A 13,329-nucleotide genomic window follows, 5' to 3' on the forward strand; every position below is an offset into this window, starting at 1 on the left:
ACAAAAATAATACAGATACACAGATGACCAACAGATACCTGAAAAGTCTTTGTTTTATTAAAAAAAAAAAATCAGTGTTCTGCTAGGTTCTGAGGAAAGGGGATTCACAAACTAATAATGCATAGTTTACTACTACCTGAAGTTTATACCTAGCCTAACTAGGCTGATTTATGTTCTCTTTTGTAAAATCTTTCCTGTTTATTTTCATGATGGGACTTTGGAATGTTTAAGACTGCGTATATAAATTCTATAAACAGTGCCATCTGCTTTAAATCTTCTAATAAGCTGCATGGAGGAACAGAGCCAGTATTTGCTGTGCTGAACCACGGACCTTGAATGTTAGTTCATTCAGTCCTAACCAGCACGCTGAAACTGAGGGCTGCAAGTGTTAAGAATTTTCAGGGCCCGACATTTCTTACCCGGAAGAAGCCAAGTTGGAGTTCAAATTTAGGTCTCATCACTCTGCCTCATGTGGATTTGGTATACTTCTGGGGAATAAATGTCTGTTCCTTTGCTTTCTAGTTTTTCCCAAACGGATATGCCTTTGCCACTGGCTCTGATGATGCCACGTGCCGGCTCTTTGACCTCCGTGCAGACCAGGAGCTATTGCTGTATTCTCACGACAATATCATCTGTGGGATCACTTCCGTAGCCTTCTCAAAAAGCGGGCGCCTCCTGTTAGCTGGTTACGATGACTTCAACTGTAACGTGTGGGACACGCTAAAAGGAGATCGTGCAGGTTGGTAAAGAAGTTTCAGTCGGTTTGGATTTTGTCAGGAAACAGCGACAGGTTCCTGTCGGGTGGTTCTCCCGGCCTCCCGGATGCTATGGAGCCATGGGGAATGGCACCCTGACAGCTCTCATTCGTAAAGAGTAGTAACATCTGGTTCTAGAATATCTTGTTTGGTAAGTTTTGCTCTGAAGATGAACAGTGAATCTGATTCAGTGTGGACTTCGCTAGATTGCAGTTTCTTCTAACCTGACAGGAGGCACTGTAACTGCTATGAACCCTCTTCCTTCTGGAGTGGATCTTGGCTGGGACAGGACACAGGCCCACTCTCCCCTTAGCCCCATGCTCGGACTTCTCCCCTGTGGCCTTACAGTCCCACTGTAGACTCATGAATAACACCTTACACAGAGTGATTTTAAGTATTTCTTACAATCAGTATTATGCATAAGGAATCAAACAGGTACATGGCTTGTTACCAAAGCAGCAGCCCTCTGGCCCCAGCTGCTATTTCCTGTTCCCAAAGGTAGCTCCTAAGTATGTACTTCCGTATCTTTAAATAACACGCCTTTCCTGCTCTCCTGCTAGCACTCAGTTTGTGTGTGTGTGTGCACTCCCACATGGTTTTTTTAGGAGCAGCAGGAGAGATGTTAAAGCTGAACACTCAACAGAGACTTGAAGTTTTAAAACAACGATTTGAATGAATCATTGACTTTTTTTTTTTTTTTTTTAAACTCGGCATTCTCTGTTGAGGGCTCAGCTTTAACATTTCTCCTCCTGCTACAGCTGCATCCTTCCTGTCTTCTAATGTTTCCCACATAGAGTGGATTTTATTTAGAACATCAGTCAGTGTTTACACAATTAGGACTTTTGTTTAAAGAGGTATTAGGCGTTTTGCCTGGATTGAATCAGTTAGTATCCATAACAGATCAGAATGTGTTTGTTTCCCATAATTTTTGGTTTCGTTGGCCCAACTGGATACTCTAACGGTAAAAATTGAATGGCGACTTGTGAATTGCTATCTCATTTTCCTTTCCAATGTGACTTGGAGTATTTAGTCACAGTGCTCATTTTCTGTTACTTCAACCCATGATTGTACATTTGCCTGTTGCCAAACATTGCTATGCCGGAGGGACTACAGGGTCTTAAGAGTTAGATGAGGTTATGTTCCTGCGGTTGGGTGAACATGATTGAACATGATTTTGCTTCGTTATAGATACTGCAGACTCAGAGTTTATTTAAAAAAAAGTAATTCTTGAATTTGATATAGTCCAAGTTTGATTGTAGATCTTCATGATTCTCATTTTCCTTGAAGTTACCTAGCTTACCCCTCACACCCAGGCTCCCCATTTGGAGCAAGGAGCCTCCTCTGACAGCCAGGTAGCCAGAAAAATTTTTAAAAGGCAGATGTCCACTTCAGTCCTGACGGTCTACGTTATCCCGGTGTATTGCTGAAATAGGGATGGGGATGAAATAAAACCTCGTGAACAGATTTCTTGCAAACGAATACTTCTTGAAGCTAAAGGCAAAGTCATTCCTGAGACTGCTTTTGGCAGTAGTTACTCAAGATGTGGATATAGTGAATATATAGGTATTCTAGACTCTTTCTGTCTTGTTGATATTCTAATGAGTTTTAAGTGTTCTGTTCTCTGATTTCCCATACCATGCATACCGTTTCTTTCCAGCTCTTTCGTCCTCACAATTGTTTGTTGATAATTGTTTCAGAAACCGGTGAACATACACTTAAACATGCACAGTACGCCTTGGAAAATAAAGGATAAAGAAAAGATTTGAAAATGAAATACGGTGTTTTGAAAAAAATTTTTAAAAATACCCTTCTAAATCTTGTATGCACATAATTGTTTAATTCTGAAAGTTGGCTCTTGTTAACTTTTTACTAAACTTCTGCTTTTCAGGTGTTCTTGCTGGTCATGATAACCGTGTCAGCTGTTTAGGTGTAACAGATGATGGCATGGCTGTGGCAACAGGCTCTTGGGACAGTTTTCTTAGAATCTGGAATTAATAGTGCATACATGTTTGCTGTTCTCCGTTGCTATCTGGAGAAATCAGTGCTACAGCCTATCGCTGTGAGAAGAAAATTCTACCTTATATTTGCAGGTGAAGATTTTTCTACTGAGTTGTTATATACAAAAAGATTTCAGTAAACTACAAAACAAAACAAGGGGGGGAGAAGGCAAGGGTGCTTGCTGAGATTGAAAGGACAAGTGCATTAATTTGAGGAATTAAGCTAATTGAACCTTGATGAATTTTTGCTTGTACTCGAAATTCTTTATTTTGTGTAGGACAGAATGTTCACATTAGAGCGGTTTATTATGTTTGATTGTGTTTTTTAAGACTTAAATTTTTAACTTTCTATACATAAGAAACATCACATTTTTGAGTTTTGTAATGGAGGAAGTAGGCATTGTAAGAGATGGAAGTGATCCCATATGTATGTGTACTTACGTTTGAAGAAAGTCTCCTTGATTTCTGACCTTTTAGCTCCTTGTTGCTTAATGTTTAAGAATGCTAGCAGGCCTAGATATCTCTGAGGGCAGTCCCTGTTGAATATCGTTAGTTTCTGGTGTATCCTTCTGCCATCCTGTGAATTTAAGTAAGTGCTCACTTTCAGTCCCTGGCCTTCCCTGAAGGCCAGGGAATCAAGGAAGGTATCATTCTGAAATTTTAGACATACATAAGACATTCTTACATAGTTAGCAGTGATTGCATAAAAAACAAATTCTAAACATTTAAAAAATCTGGTTATGATCTAATGACGCTTTGAGTAGCTCTCTAAAGAGCAGGGCTTTCCTAGTGATTTCATATTCTGAAACAGAGTTTGTAGGTTACCCTCATTATTTCAGATTAACATTTGGGTTGTCCTTGCATCTGAAGAATTTTGTCCAGTATTCTCCATTGATAGACATGTAGATGGGAAATACAATGCGATGGCATTACGTTGTTGAAAGACGTGTTAAAATCTAACCTTCACTAGACTTGATCAGTTACAGTTGTGTAGCAAGGTGGCTTTATGAGTTTGTGTTCAGTTTATATCAATTCAGATTTCCTATTATCGTGACTTAAATTTGAAAAAGGAAACATTCAGACTTTTCGCTCTTCTGTGATTTTTCTCTTGGCACAAAAAAATGGTTTCTAAGTGATTTCGCCAAAAGGAATACTTAGATCCATGTGACTTCACTTTAAAGCCAAAAGAAAAATTCCAGAAGTCCTTAAAGGAGTCAGAGGAACATTGCTTAGTATTTTCCTAAGCAATTCCTACTTGTCAATGATATAATGTGTCTATTACTAGAATGCCCCCCTCAATTTAAACAAAGATACTTTCCCCCTATAACTAAAGCCAAATGATTGATAATACAAGATTATTAGCCTTGATTGATGAAGTCATGGATTATTCTTAATACAGAAGTGCATTACTTTTGTAATTTAGTAAACCATGTCTGTTTCAACTTAGGTTTCAACTTTTGATCACATGTAACCCTAATCTAAACGCTTCCCAAATTTTACTTGTGAATTTTCATTTTTATATTGTGAATATGCTAGTAAGTGCATCAACCATAATGAAGTCTGTTACCAGTTTTAAGATCAGCTGATGATGGTAAAAAGAAAATGGATAAAGGAAGAGTAAGATATAGGACACAAAACAGACTATTTTAGATGGCAGGCATGAATGTATATTTATAAACACGTAAGATTTCTATGAACTTTTTTTGGAATTAATGTTTGTGGACTGTCATTTCATAAAGAATAGCTCTTTAAGGTAAGGCAAGAATATTTTAAAGGAACGTATTCATTTCCCAAAAAGGTGAGGGTTTGCCATGTAGTTCAGCAGTTCATTCCAAATTCCTGTAAGAAAGCCCTTCTGCCATGTGCAAAAGCATCTCCTCTACCTTGAAAGTTTCTCTAGCAACAAGATACTTTTGCCAGAGGGGCACCAGACTATAAGTTCCATGGTCTTAAGCATGTTGATAGAAACAGTTGAAATCTTTGTAGATAAGCTTAAAAGTAGTTCCCATAATTAAATGTGTACTAGGCAACTAAGACCCAATCACTATTGTGCTATTTATACATAGACCAAATGGTGACTTTATTACCACACTAGCTAAATCTTTGCTCTCCAGTAATACAGGTTCCAATTGCTAGGTATATTTATTTACTGCAGTTTGAGTTCAGCTGATAGTCTCAAGTGTTGTGCACAAGATTTCTAACCGGTAAGAGTAATACAGTATTTAAGAATTTGCATCAAGATTGTTGCATTTATTTGGTGCCTGTTTTCTTTTACCTTATAAGAAACATTTTAACATAATACACCTCAGCATGTTTATTTATAGATTAATCATCTCAGAAAGTGTCCCCCACCCCCAGATCTAGCAAGAATAATTTAAGAGAACATACTCTTTTTTAAAAAGAGTGATGATTGCCATGTGGTTCAGCACATAATCCCAAAAGCTGGTAGCAAAGACCTCTCTACTTTGATGGACAGACAGTCCTCAGTTTTGGCACCTGTACTAGAGGTTTAGACTGAATATCCAAGGTCTCATCCTTCCCTCAGATTTTTCTAGCTTGATCCGTTGGTTCCATGCACACCACACAGAGTTCATCTTCACAGATGCAAAAGCTTGGGTTTAATACTTCAATTTTAAGAGTCTAATAGGCCATTCTCCTTTTAATGTAGACTCAGCTGAACTGCTACTGCATGATAGTGAACTAGTATCCTAGACATACAGATATAGGTGCTTCTGGAACATGTTCGGCAGTCTTAAAGTTAACCTGTTAAGAGAAATGGATCTTGCCTTCTCCAGGTGACAGTGAAATTTTTATTGCTAAAATATACTGTGCCAGTATTATAACTAACCTTCTCCAACACTATTGAAGTCTTAGATTTAATAATTTTAACCTTTCTAAAAGTGACAACATTCAGGGAAATTTATGCTTTGGTGTTACTGTTGAATGTTCACATTTTAAATTACAAGGCAGGTGAATGCCTGTGGCTAAAATCTGTTGATGTTTAAAGTTAGGAAACTGATTAATCAATCTTAGAAATGGGCCTATCATTTTCACAGTATTCTCTCGAGAGTCTTGAGGGTTTAAGTCAGGCTTAAAAATTTCTGCTTTTAAATCAAGTACTGTGTTCAGCTTCAAATTTCCCTTTAGCCATTGTGGAAAGCAAAATTTTAAACTGTCTTATCTCCTGTTAGAATTTTTTAAAGCACCTACAAGGTTAGACCATCTTTCTTGTGAGAAAGAGTAGCACAATGAAAAAAAAATTAGTACTTTAAATTAGACTGTTTGGGTGAATTATGTTTCATATTTACTAGTTTTTCCTCCTGCTCATTTTGAGTTGCCTTAAATTCTGTGGTATATCTTAAAATAGGTACTCATTAAAATGGTTCATAGTTGAATGTCTAAGCTAGCAGTGTATCTTTTAGAAGTTTTAGTCACAGATTGATGGTACACCTTGTATTTAGCGGATTTGTTTGCATGTTGATAAAATTTCCTCTTTTTTCTTAAATCCAATTACTGATCCTATAAAATCCTATAAAATAGTTAAAATGCAGCATCATGAAAAAGCTGGCTTTGTGTTTCAACTGGTGTTAAGTGTTCCCAACAAAATCTTACATCATGTAGTATTTATTTTTTAATTGAACTTCAGTGATACTTGGTAGATATTTCAAGCCTTTTTGTTTTTTACACAATGGTGCTCTATTCTATTTGTTTTGAAAGCATCTGAACACTTGGATTCACGTATTCTTATCCAAAGGCATCCAAACAGAAGTGGTTTTTAAAGCTGATTAAATTGTTTTCCTTCACCTACAGTGGTTTCTACAAACTTGTAGCCAATTGACTTTGAATGTCAGTAACATGACTATGGGCAAGGTGAACGTAGTAGATTAAAGCTCTTAGAAAAGCTTTAAACCAAACTATGGACTTGTACCATGACTTAATAGTATTCTTGGATCTTTCTTGCACAATGATTCATTATTTGTACAGTAGCTCTGTGAAATGTTGCTGTGAACTGATATTGTAATCAATAAAGTGCTTTTAACCAGATTTCATGTAATGTTTTAATTTTTAGAATCACACTAAAGGGGTGCCTGGGTGGCTCAGGGGGTTAAAGCCTCTGCCTTTGGCTCAGGTCACGATCCCAGGGTCCTGGGATCAAGCACCACATCTGGCTCTCTGCTCAGCAGGGAGCCTGCTTCCTCCTCTCTCTCTGCCTGCCTCTCCCCCATTTGTGATCTCTGCCTGTCAAGTAAATAAATAAAATCTTTAAAAAAAAATAAATCACACTAAAAATAGGTGCCTGGGTAGCTCAGTCAGTTAAGTGTCTGCCTTCAGCTCAGGGCATGATCCCAAGGTTCTGGGATTGAGCCCCGCTCCAGCAGGCTCCCTGCTCTGTGAAGAGCCTGCTGCTTTCTCTGTGCCACCACCCCCCTCTTGTACGGTCTCTCACTCTCTGAAATGAATAAATAATATCTTTGTTTTTTTTTTTTAAGATTTTTTATTTATTTGACAGACAGAGATCACAAGTAGACAGAGAGGTAGGCAGAGAAAGAGGAGGAAGCAGGCTGCCTGAGGAGCAGGAGCAGAGAGCCTGATGCGGGGCTCGATCCCAGAACCTCGGGATCATGACCTGAGCTGAAGGCAGAGGCATTAACCCACTGAGCCACTCAGGCACCCCATGAATAAATAATATCTTAATCACACTAAAAATTAAGCCTTAGAAGTAAACTCCAAGCCTGGTATTTCATGCTCGGCCCTTTTTCCTTTCCTTAACCACCTCCTCACCACTGTGAATGCTACCTACTGTTAAAAGGCTGAAAAGTTACTGCTTTCATTTCTTTGTCCTTCAAGAATGAATTGGAGGAACTTTTTCTTGGCCAGGAGAATGAAATGAGGGAGTCTCTTTTCTTGGCAGGGTGCATGGGCCAGTCTACTACATAAAGATTAAAACTCACTGCCAGCATAAATGCTACATTTATCAACTATCAGGCAAACAAGTTTTATTTTCACCTTGCATACTTATAAAAATGTAGTTCTATATAAAGTTTAAGGCTATACAAAGTTATAAATAATCCTGCAAACATACAGAGTAAACCAAGTATGTGCAACAACTTTGAACTACAGCTGTGAATTGACATACTTCCTGTATAATTCATGGCCTTAGAGGGGCACATATCTCTAGGCATAAAGGTTGGGTTTCATTACTTCAGTGTTCCATTTCCAACATTCATGCATTTTCACACTTGATCAGGTGGAACTACAGTCTAACTGGGGATGGAGAACTTAACTGTAGCTTCACTATACCAGAACCACTATTCTGGTAGTTCCAACTTAAGCATGCATGAGGATCACCTGGAGGGCACGTGAAAACAGACTGCTGGTTCCCAAACACTACTGGATTCAGTAGGTATGGAGGAGACCCTGCAATACGCTCTTCTCAAAAGTTCACACAAGTGATAATATACTTAATCCAGGGACCAGACTCTGACAGCCACTGTACTTTTACTAAGGAGGTGATACCAAACCACTATGCTCTTTCAAAAAGTTCAAGTACTTTCATATAAAGATTAAGGTCTTGAACTTGTAACCTAAGTTAGTAGTAGTTTTAGACATCAGTTTTTCATGTGGCAGTTGCTACATTTGTTGGTAGCATGTGCTATTATTTGGTTATAAAACAACAACAAATGCTATAAAGTAGTACTTAGATTTTAATACTGCATCCTAGTATCTGATCTGCATAAAAATACATTTTTGAAAGGCTTCTGTGACCTAAGTAATGTTATTTTCTCCTTAAAATATCCTGGAACATAATGCTGCACCAAAAAGACTTGAGTAGCATCCAGGAGCCTTAAAGGCACAAGAAAGGAAATACCAAAGATAAAAGAGCCTAACATGTTATCCCTCTGTGGAATAGCAGAAACCATCCCCGGCCAAATGCACTGTCATGATGCATCTAACAAGCGTCTAGATGCTGGTGCTTTGGTGATCCTCAAGACTACGTTTTGCATAGCAAACCCCCAGAATGCCATTTTGTATGTTTCCGTATTTGTTTCTATTAGTTTTTACACAGAAAGAGACACAGCACTCGAACTCATGAACATTTCATTAAGTTAGAATATCAACAGTGCCCTGGCAAATTCATACAATTAAATAAAAGTAAAAGCCACCTGGGGGGACAATCCAGCAGTATTCCCAGCAAAAACCTTCTGAAGAATAGCATTTGTACATGACCGTAACCACTGAAAATTCAGAGCTCCCATATCTTGGGCTATTTTTATCACTTCAAACTTTATTCCTAAAACTGAGATAGAAAGGTTTTCTTGGCCATAATCATAGCTGAAGCAGAAAATACTTCTTTAGAAACAGATCAGGCAACTATTTATTCAGACCCAGATAGTTTTTAAAGAGACTTTATAATAACAAACCTTTATACTATTTTACATCAGTTTTAATGAGAAAAAAGAGGGAGTAAAAACTGTGTATTAGTGGTTTACATACCTGCCAGGATGGCAAAAGTGATTGTAACTTGCATCAACAATACACTCAAGAACATTCCACACTCCTCCTCGATAGAGCAATACAGTTTATAAAACAACAAAAACAAATGACTACTCCCATTAAGGTGGGCATCAAAAATTAGTTTTGAGAAAAGATGAAAGGAGCATTCTCTAACTCCTGGATGCCAGGAAGCAGAGTTTTTCAGAATCAAAAACAAAGAGAGCCCTAATTAAGAACAAGGCCCCACCCCTCAGGGGTCACATAGTTGGTTCTGTTGCTTTTAACTAATTCATCATTTTTAGCACAATTTAGCCTTTCTTTACCCAAAATTAAAATTAAAAATACATCACAACACTCTTCAGAAATGCAAACACCCTGAGATAGATAATTACCAGAATCTACACAAGGATTTGCTATTTAGGTACAGTTAGTATAATTCATATTTAAAGTCATTTCATAAACAACTGTCCCAATCTTCCAAGTTCCATTTTCTCCTATGATGATCACCAAAGCAATCTCTACTGTTAAGATTCTTCTTCATTGCTTGAATGTAGAAACTGCTTAGTAAAATTCTCCAGTTCATTTTCAAGTTGAACGGCTTTATTTCTAATTTAGAAAAATGAATAAAAAACCAATCTAATTATCATAAAGTCCAGTGAGAAAAAAAAGTGCATTCCATCCAATCTTAAGAAGAAAACCACTAGTCAGGTGTTGCTACATTTATCTGAATGCAGATTAAATTATTACCAACCTTTTAAGAGTATGTATATATGCTATTACTTTGCTGTAAACACAGAATCCAATGTCCAGAACTTGAAAAAGGTACACTGAGATAAAAACCAAAAACTTAAGAAAAGCATAAGAGACAAAAGAATCCTATTACCTTACATGGGAGTTATATCCAAAGTCTTTGAAGTCCCTTTAAGTTAAGCATAAAGTATAGAATAACTGGTTTTATGTATACATAAAGTAGCTGTCAGATGTCAAAAGACCATGGTATACCAAAAGTTTGGTTTTTTTTTTTTTTTTAATACTAGGATTATACCTGATATAGCTAAGTATCCTAAAAAGAGGAAAATAGGAACACTGACAGAGGAACACAGATTGTGTCTCCCATTCTCATACTATGCCAGGGCATGCACATACTTGAATGAGTTTCTCTTTTCTCTTGGTCTTGTACTGTTGCTGGGTGCATACTGTCAAGGTCATGTACTATAGACTCCACTGCGTGCTGCTTCAGGCTTCTGCTGAAGCCTGAGGTAAGTTTTATCTGAATTACTAATCCTAATGTAGCAACAATGGAGATTCTAAATATTATGGTATTTGTTATTTTATACTTTCCTGTTAGAAAAAGGATGAGCAGATCATAATTATTCATACATAAGTCAGTCTGGCCAAAATAAAAAAGCTACAGTAAGTGCCAATAATATCATTTACATTTTACTCTAAACAAGATGAAACACTACTAAAAAAACTTACCTAAGTCAAACACACACACAAAACCTATTAAATGTAATCTTACTAAATTTGAAAGGCTGTATTTGAGATAATCTTAAATCAGGCAGAACGGAATAAAATTTACTTGGCTGTGTTTGTATGTATAAGGAAGTTAAGGTCTAAGTGATGGCAGTCTTTTTCAGAGATGATGAAATTGAGGAGTGATGACAATGTCACTGTACATCAGATTAAGACATCGTGGACAGACTTAACTGCAAGTGTTTTAGCTGTACGTCCCAAAATTTAGTTCACAAGGACAGCCTCTATAATTTGGAGACATTGCGAGCTGCTCTTGGATGAGCAACCATATGAGGCACATGCACTGGTAAACGGCAGCAGCTATTAATTGCTGCTTAATGATAACTTGTTAGGTGAGCCAGCTAATGGGTAAAAGGTGAAAGTTAGGGACTACCAAGAAGTAGTTTCTTCTACTACTCATCACTCATACTCCTGGTCAAGTCCCCAAAGGCAAACTTTACTTAGATGCCACAAAATCCATGATAAGTTGTATTAAACCAGAATTGAACAAATTAGGATGTCTTGTTTACTTCTGTTGCTTTAAAGTTAAGTACATCCAACAGTCCCCCAATGAAAATGGAAGTTAAGGGTCTTGAATACAGAGGACTAAAAACTCGCACTTTTGGGGCACCGGGGTGGCTCTATCAGTTGAGTGTCTGGCTCTTGGTCTCCACTCAGGTCATGAGCTCATGGGTCCTGAGACTGAGCTCCGTGTTGGGCTCTCTGCTCAGCAGAGTTTACATGAAGATTCTTTCCCTCTGCCCTGCCCCTCAACTTGTACAGGTGGTAAAAGTGTGCAAGCATGTGCCCACTCTCTAAAATAAATAAATCTTAAAAAACAAAACCAAATCTTGTACTTTTAATTACAAAACTTCTGCTCTGAATGGGGACTAGTATGGCTTAGTAGTTTTAGATAAAGATCTAAAAAAATCCTTTTAATTTTTTAATTCAGATTTTCTTTTTCTTGTTGAAATTAGGTTTCACTGAAAATGAAAAACAAATGGAGTATGGAAAATAACCAAATGTAAAAAGTTTTACTACAAATTCACTAGTTATTTTATATAATTATACTCAAGTAACGAGACCAACAAATGTTCACATTATTGAGAAAAAAGATTCAAATACCTTAAGAACTTCGAATTGTTTTGTATTTTCTCCAACTGATCTATTTCTTTGGATAATCTAGCAATTTCTTCTTCCAGATGTTTCTGTGTAATATCAACTTGTTGGCACAGGCGAGCAAAAGTGGTTGCCATTTCCCTTAAAATAAAAAAAGCTTTTTTTCAGCAGTCATGAATGTCTTTTAAAATGAATGAAGCTTTAATTTAAAGCTTATACTGAAAGACTAAGTTTAAAATATACCTAAAACATAAGATATCAAAGAACATTTTTAAGAATGCTCTGAAGGAGGCTATGGCACTTGTAGCCTTAATTTCATCTGGTCTCAAGACAAATGCTCAACAGGCAGTATCAACCTCTAATGAATATGAATAAGCTATAAAAAGGCTGAAGATGGGTGTATTTCTTCAGAAGCATAATAAGCCTTACTCGTCCCTTGCCTATACAAATAACAATTACTGAGCACAAGCAAGAAAATTTCATAAGCTTGTGACTTAGACAAAAAAATAATTTAAATCATAGCAACACTGAACCATGTTTCCATAACTAAAGGATTGTATTTAATTTGTGTGCCAGTTAATATGGTAGCTTTGGCAAACATGTTATTTTTGCAACTGGGAGCATGCCTAGTAGGTGTGTATACCTCTGGAATATGATTAACTGACTTTTCTCTACAACTATTCTATGCATATTCATCTTCCTCATGTTTTTTTTTTTCCTTTCCATTTCAACCCATCTCACCAAATATCAATATTAAGACAAATAAGAATCTTTCATTTTTTTCATATTTCATTAAATCAATATTTAGCGAGTATTTTTTAACTGAGTAATATATCGAGGCTGCCTCCATTAGGATGTAAAGTCTTTTAAGAAAGAGATCAAGTTATCTCTATTTCCTATAACCACCATTAGCATAGATATTGGCACAGTTATTAGCACATGGTAGGCAATTAACAATTGATGATTAAATGAATGAAAAGCTTCATTTTTTTAAAAAGCTTTGTTTTTACATATGTAACCTCAGCTGATTTCTTCCGGAGGTCTAGGTACCTCCATTAGAAAAAATATCTTCCTTAATATAAGTAAAATGAAAACTCTTGTATAAGACAAGAGCTCAGTAAATATCTGGCAAATATCCTCCAGTCTGTGCCCTCATTGTTTCTATTCTCTGCAGCTCTGTGTTAGTACAGGCTTTGAGCTTGTGTCTGAAAGTTTAATCTCCCTTTAACTCTGGTCTCCTCAGCCTAAACCATTCAATACACCACACCACTGTGGTTATTTTTATAGAACTAATACACCACACCACTGCAGTTATTTTTATAGAACTAAATGTCAATGACATCAACTTCCAGGACGTCCAAATATCCACGCTCCTGTCCTAGTATTAGGTTTATACTCGAATGTACCCCACTCAAATACACATCTGCCATACTCAAATTTCTCATGTT

General features: G+C 36.9%; 2 protein-coding genes across 8 annotated transcripts in view; one reads left to right on the forward strand and one right to left on the reverse strand.

Moving 5' to 3' along the window:
* Positions 1–6,796, forward strand: part of GNB4 (G protein subunit beta 4) — a 55,486-nt gene extending 48,690 nt beyond the window's left edge. For all 5 annotated transcript variants that reach the window (XM_059391498.1, XM_059391502.1, XM_059391499.1 and 2 more), the window contains exons 9-10: positions 523–739; positions 2,644–6,796. In XM_059391498.1, coding sequence (XP_059247481.1) covers positions 523–739; positions 2,644–2,750 — 324 coding nt within the window. In that variant the 3' untranslated portion in view covers positions 2,751–6,796. The remainder of the gene's footprint in view (positions 1–522; positions 740–2,643) is intronic.
* Positions 6,797–8,834: 2,038 nt separating this feature from the next.
* Positions 8,835–13,329, reverse strand: part of MFN1 (mitofusin 1) — a 32,618-nt gene continuing 28,123 nt past the window's right edge. For all 3 annotated transcript variants that reach the window (XM_059391495.1, XM_059391497.1, XM_059391496.1), the window contains 2 exons: positions 11,888–12,022; positions 8,835–9,853 (listed from right to left, as the gene is read on the reverse strand). In XM_059391495.1, coding sequence (XP_059247478.1) covers positions 9,772–9,853; positions 11,888–12,022 — 217 coding nt within the window. In that variant the 3' untranslated portion in view covers positions 8,835–9,771. The remainder of the gene's footprint in view (positions 9,854–11,887; positions 12,023–13,329) is intronic.

The sequence above is a fragment of the Mustela nigripes genome, chromosome 2 (genome assembly GCF_022355385.1).
Source record: "Mustela nigripes isolate SB6536 chromosome 2, MUSNIG.SB6536, whole genome shotgun sequence".
Lineage (NCBI taxonomy): Eukaryota > Metazoa > Chordata > Mammalia > Carnivora > Mustelidae > Mustela > Mustela nigripes.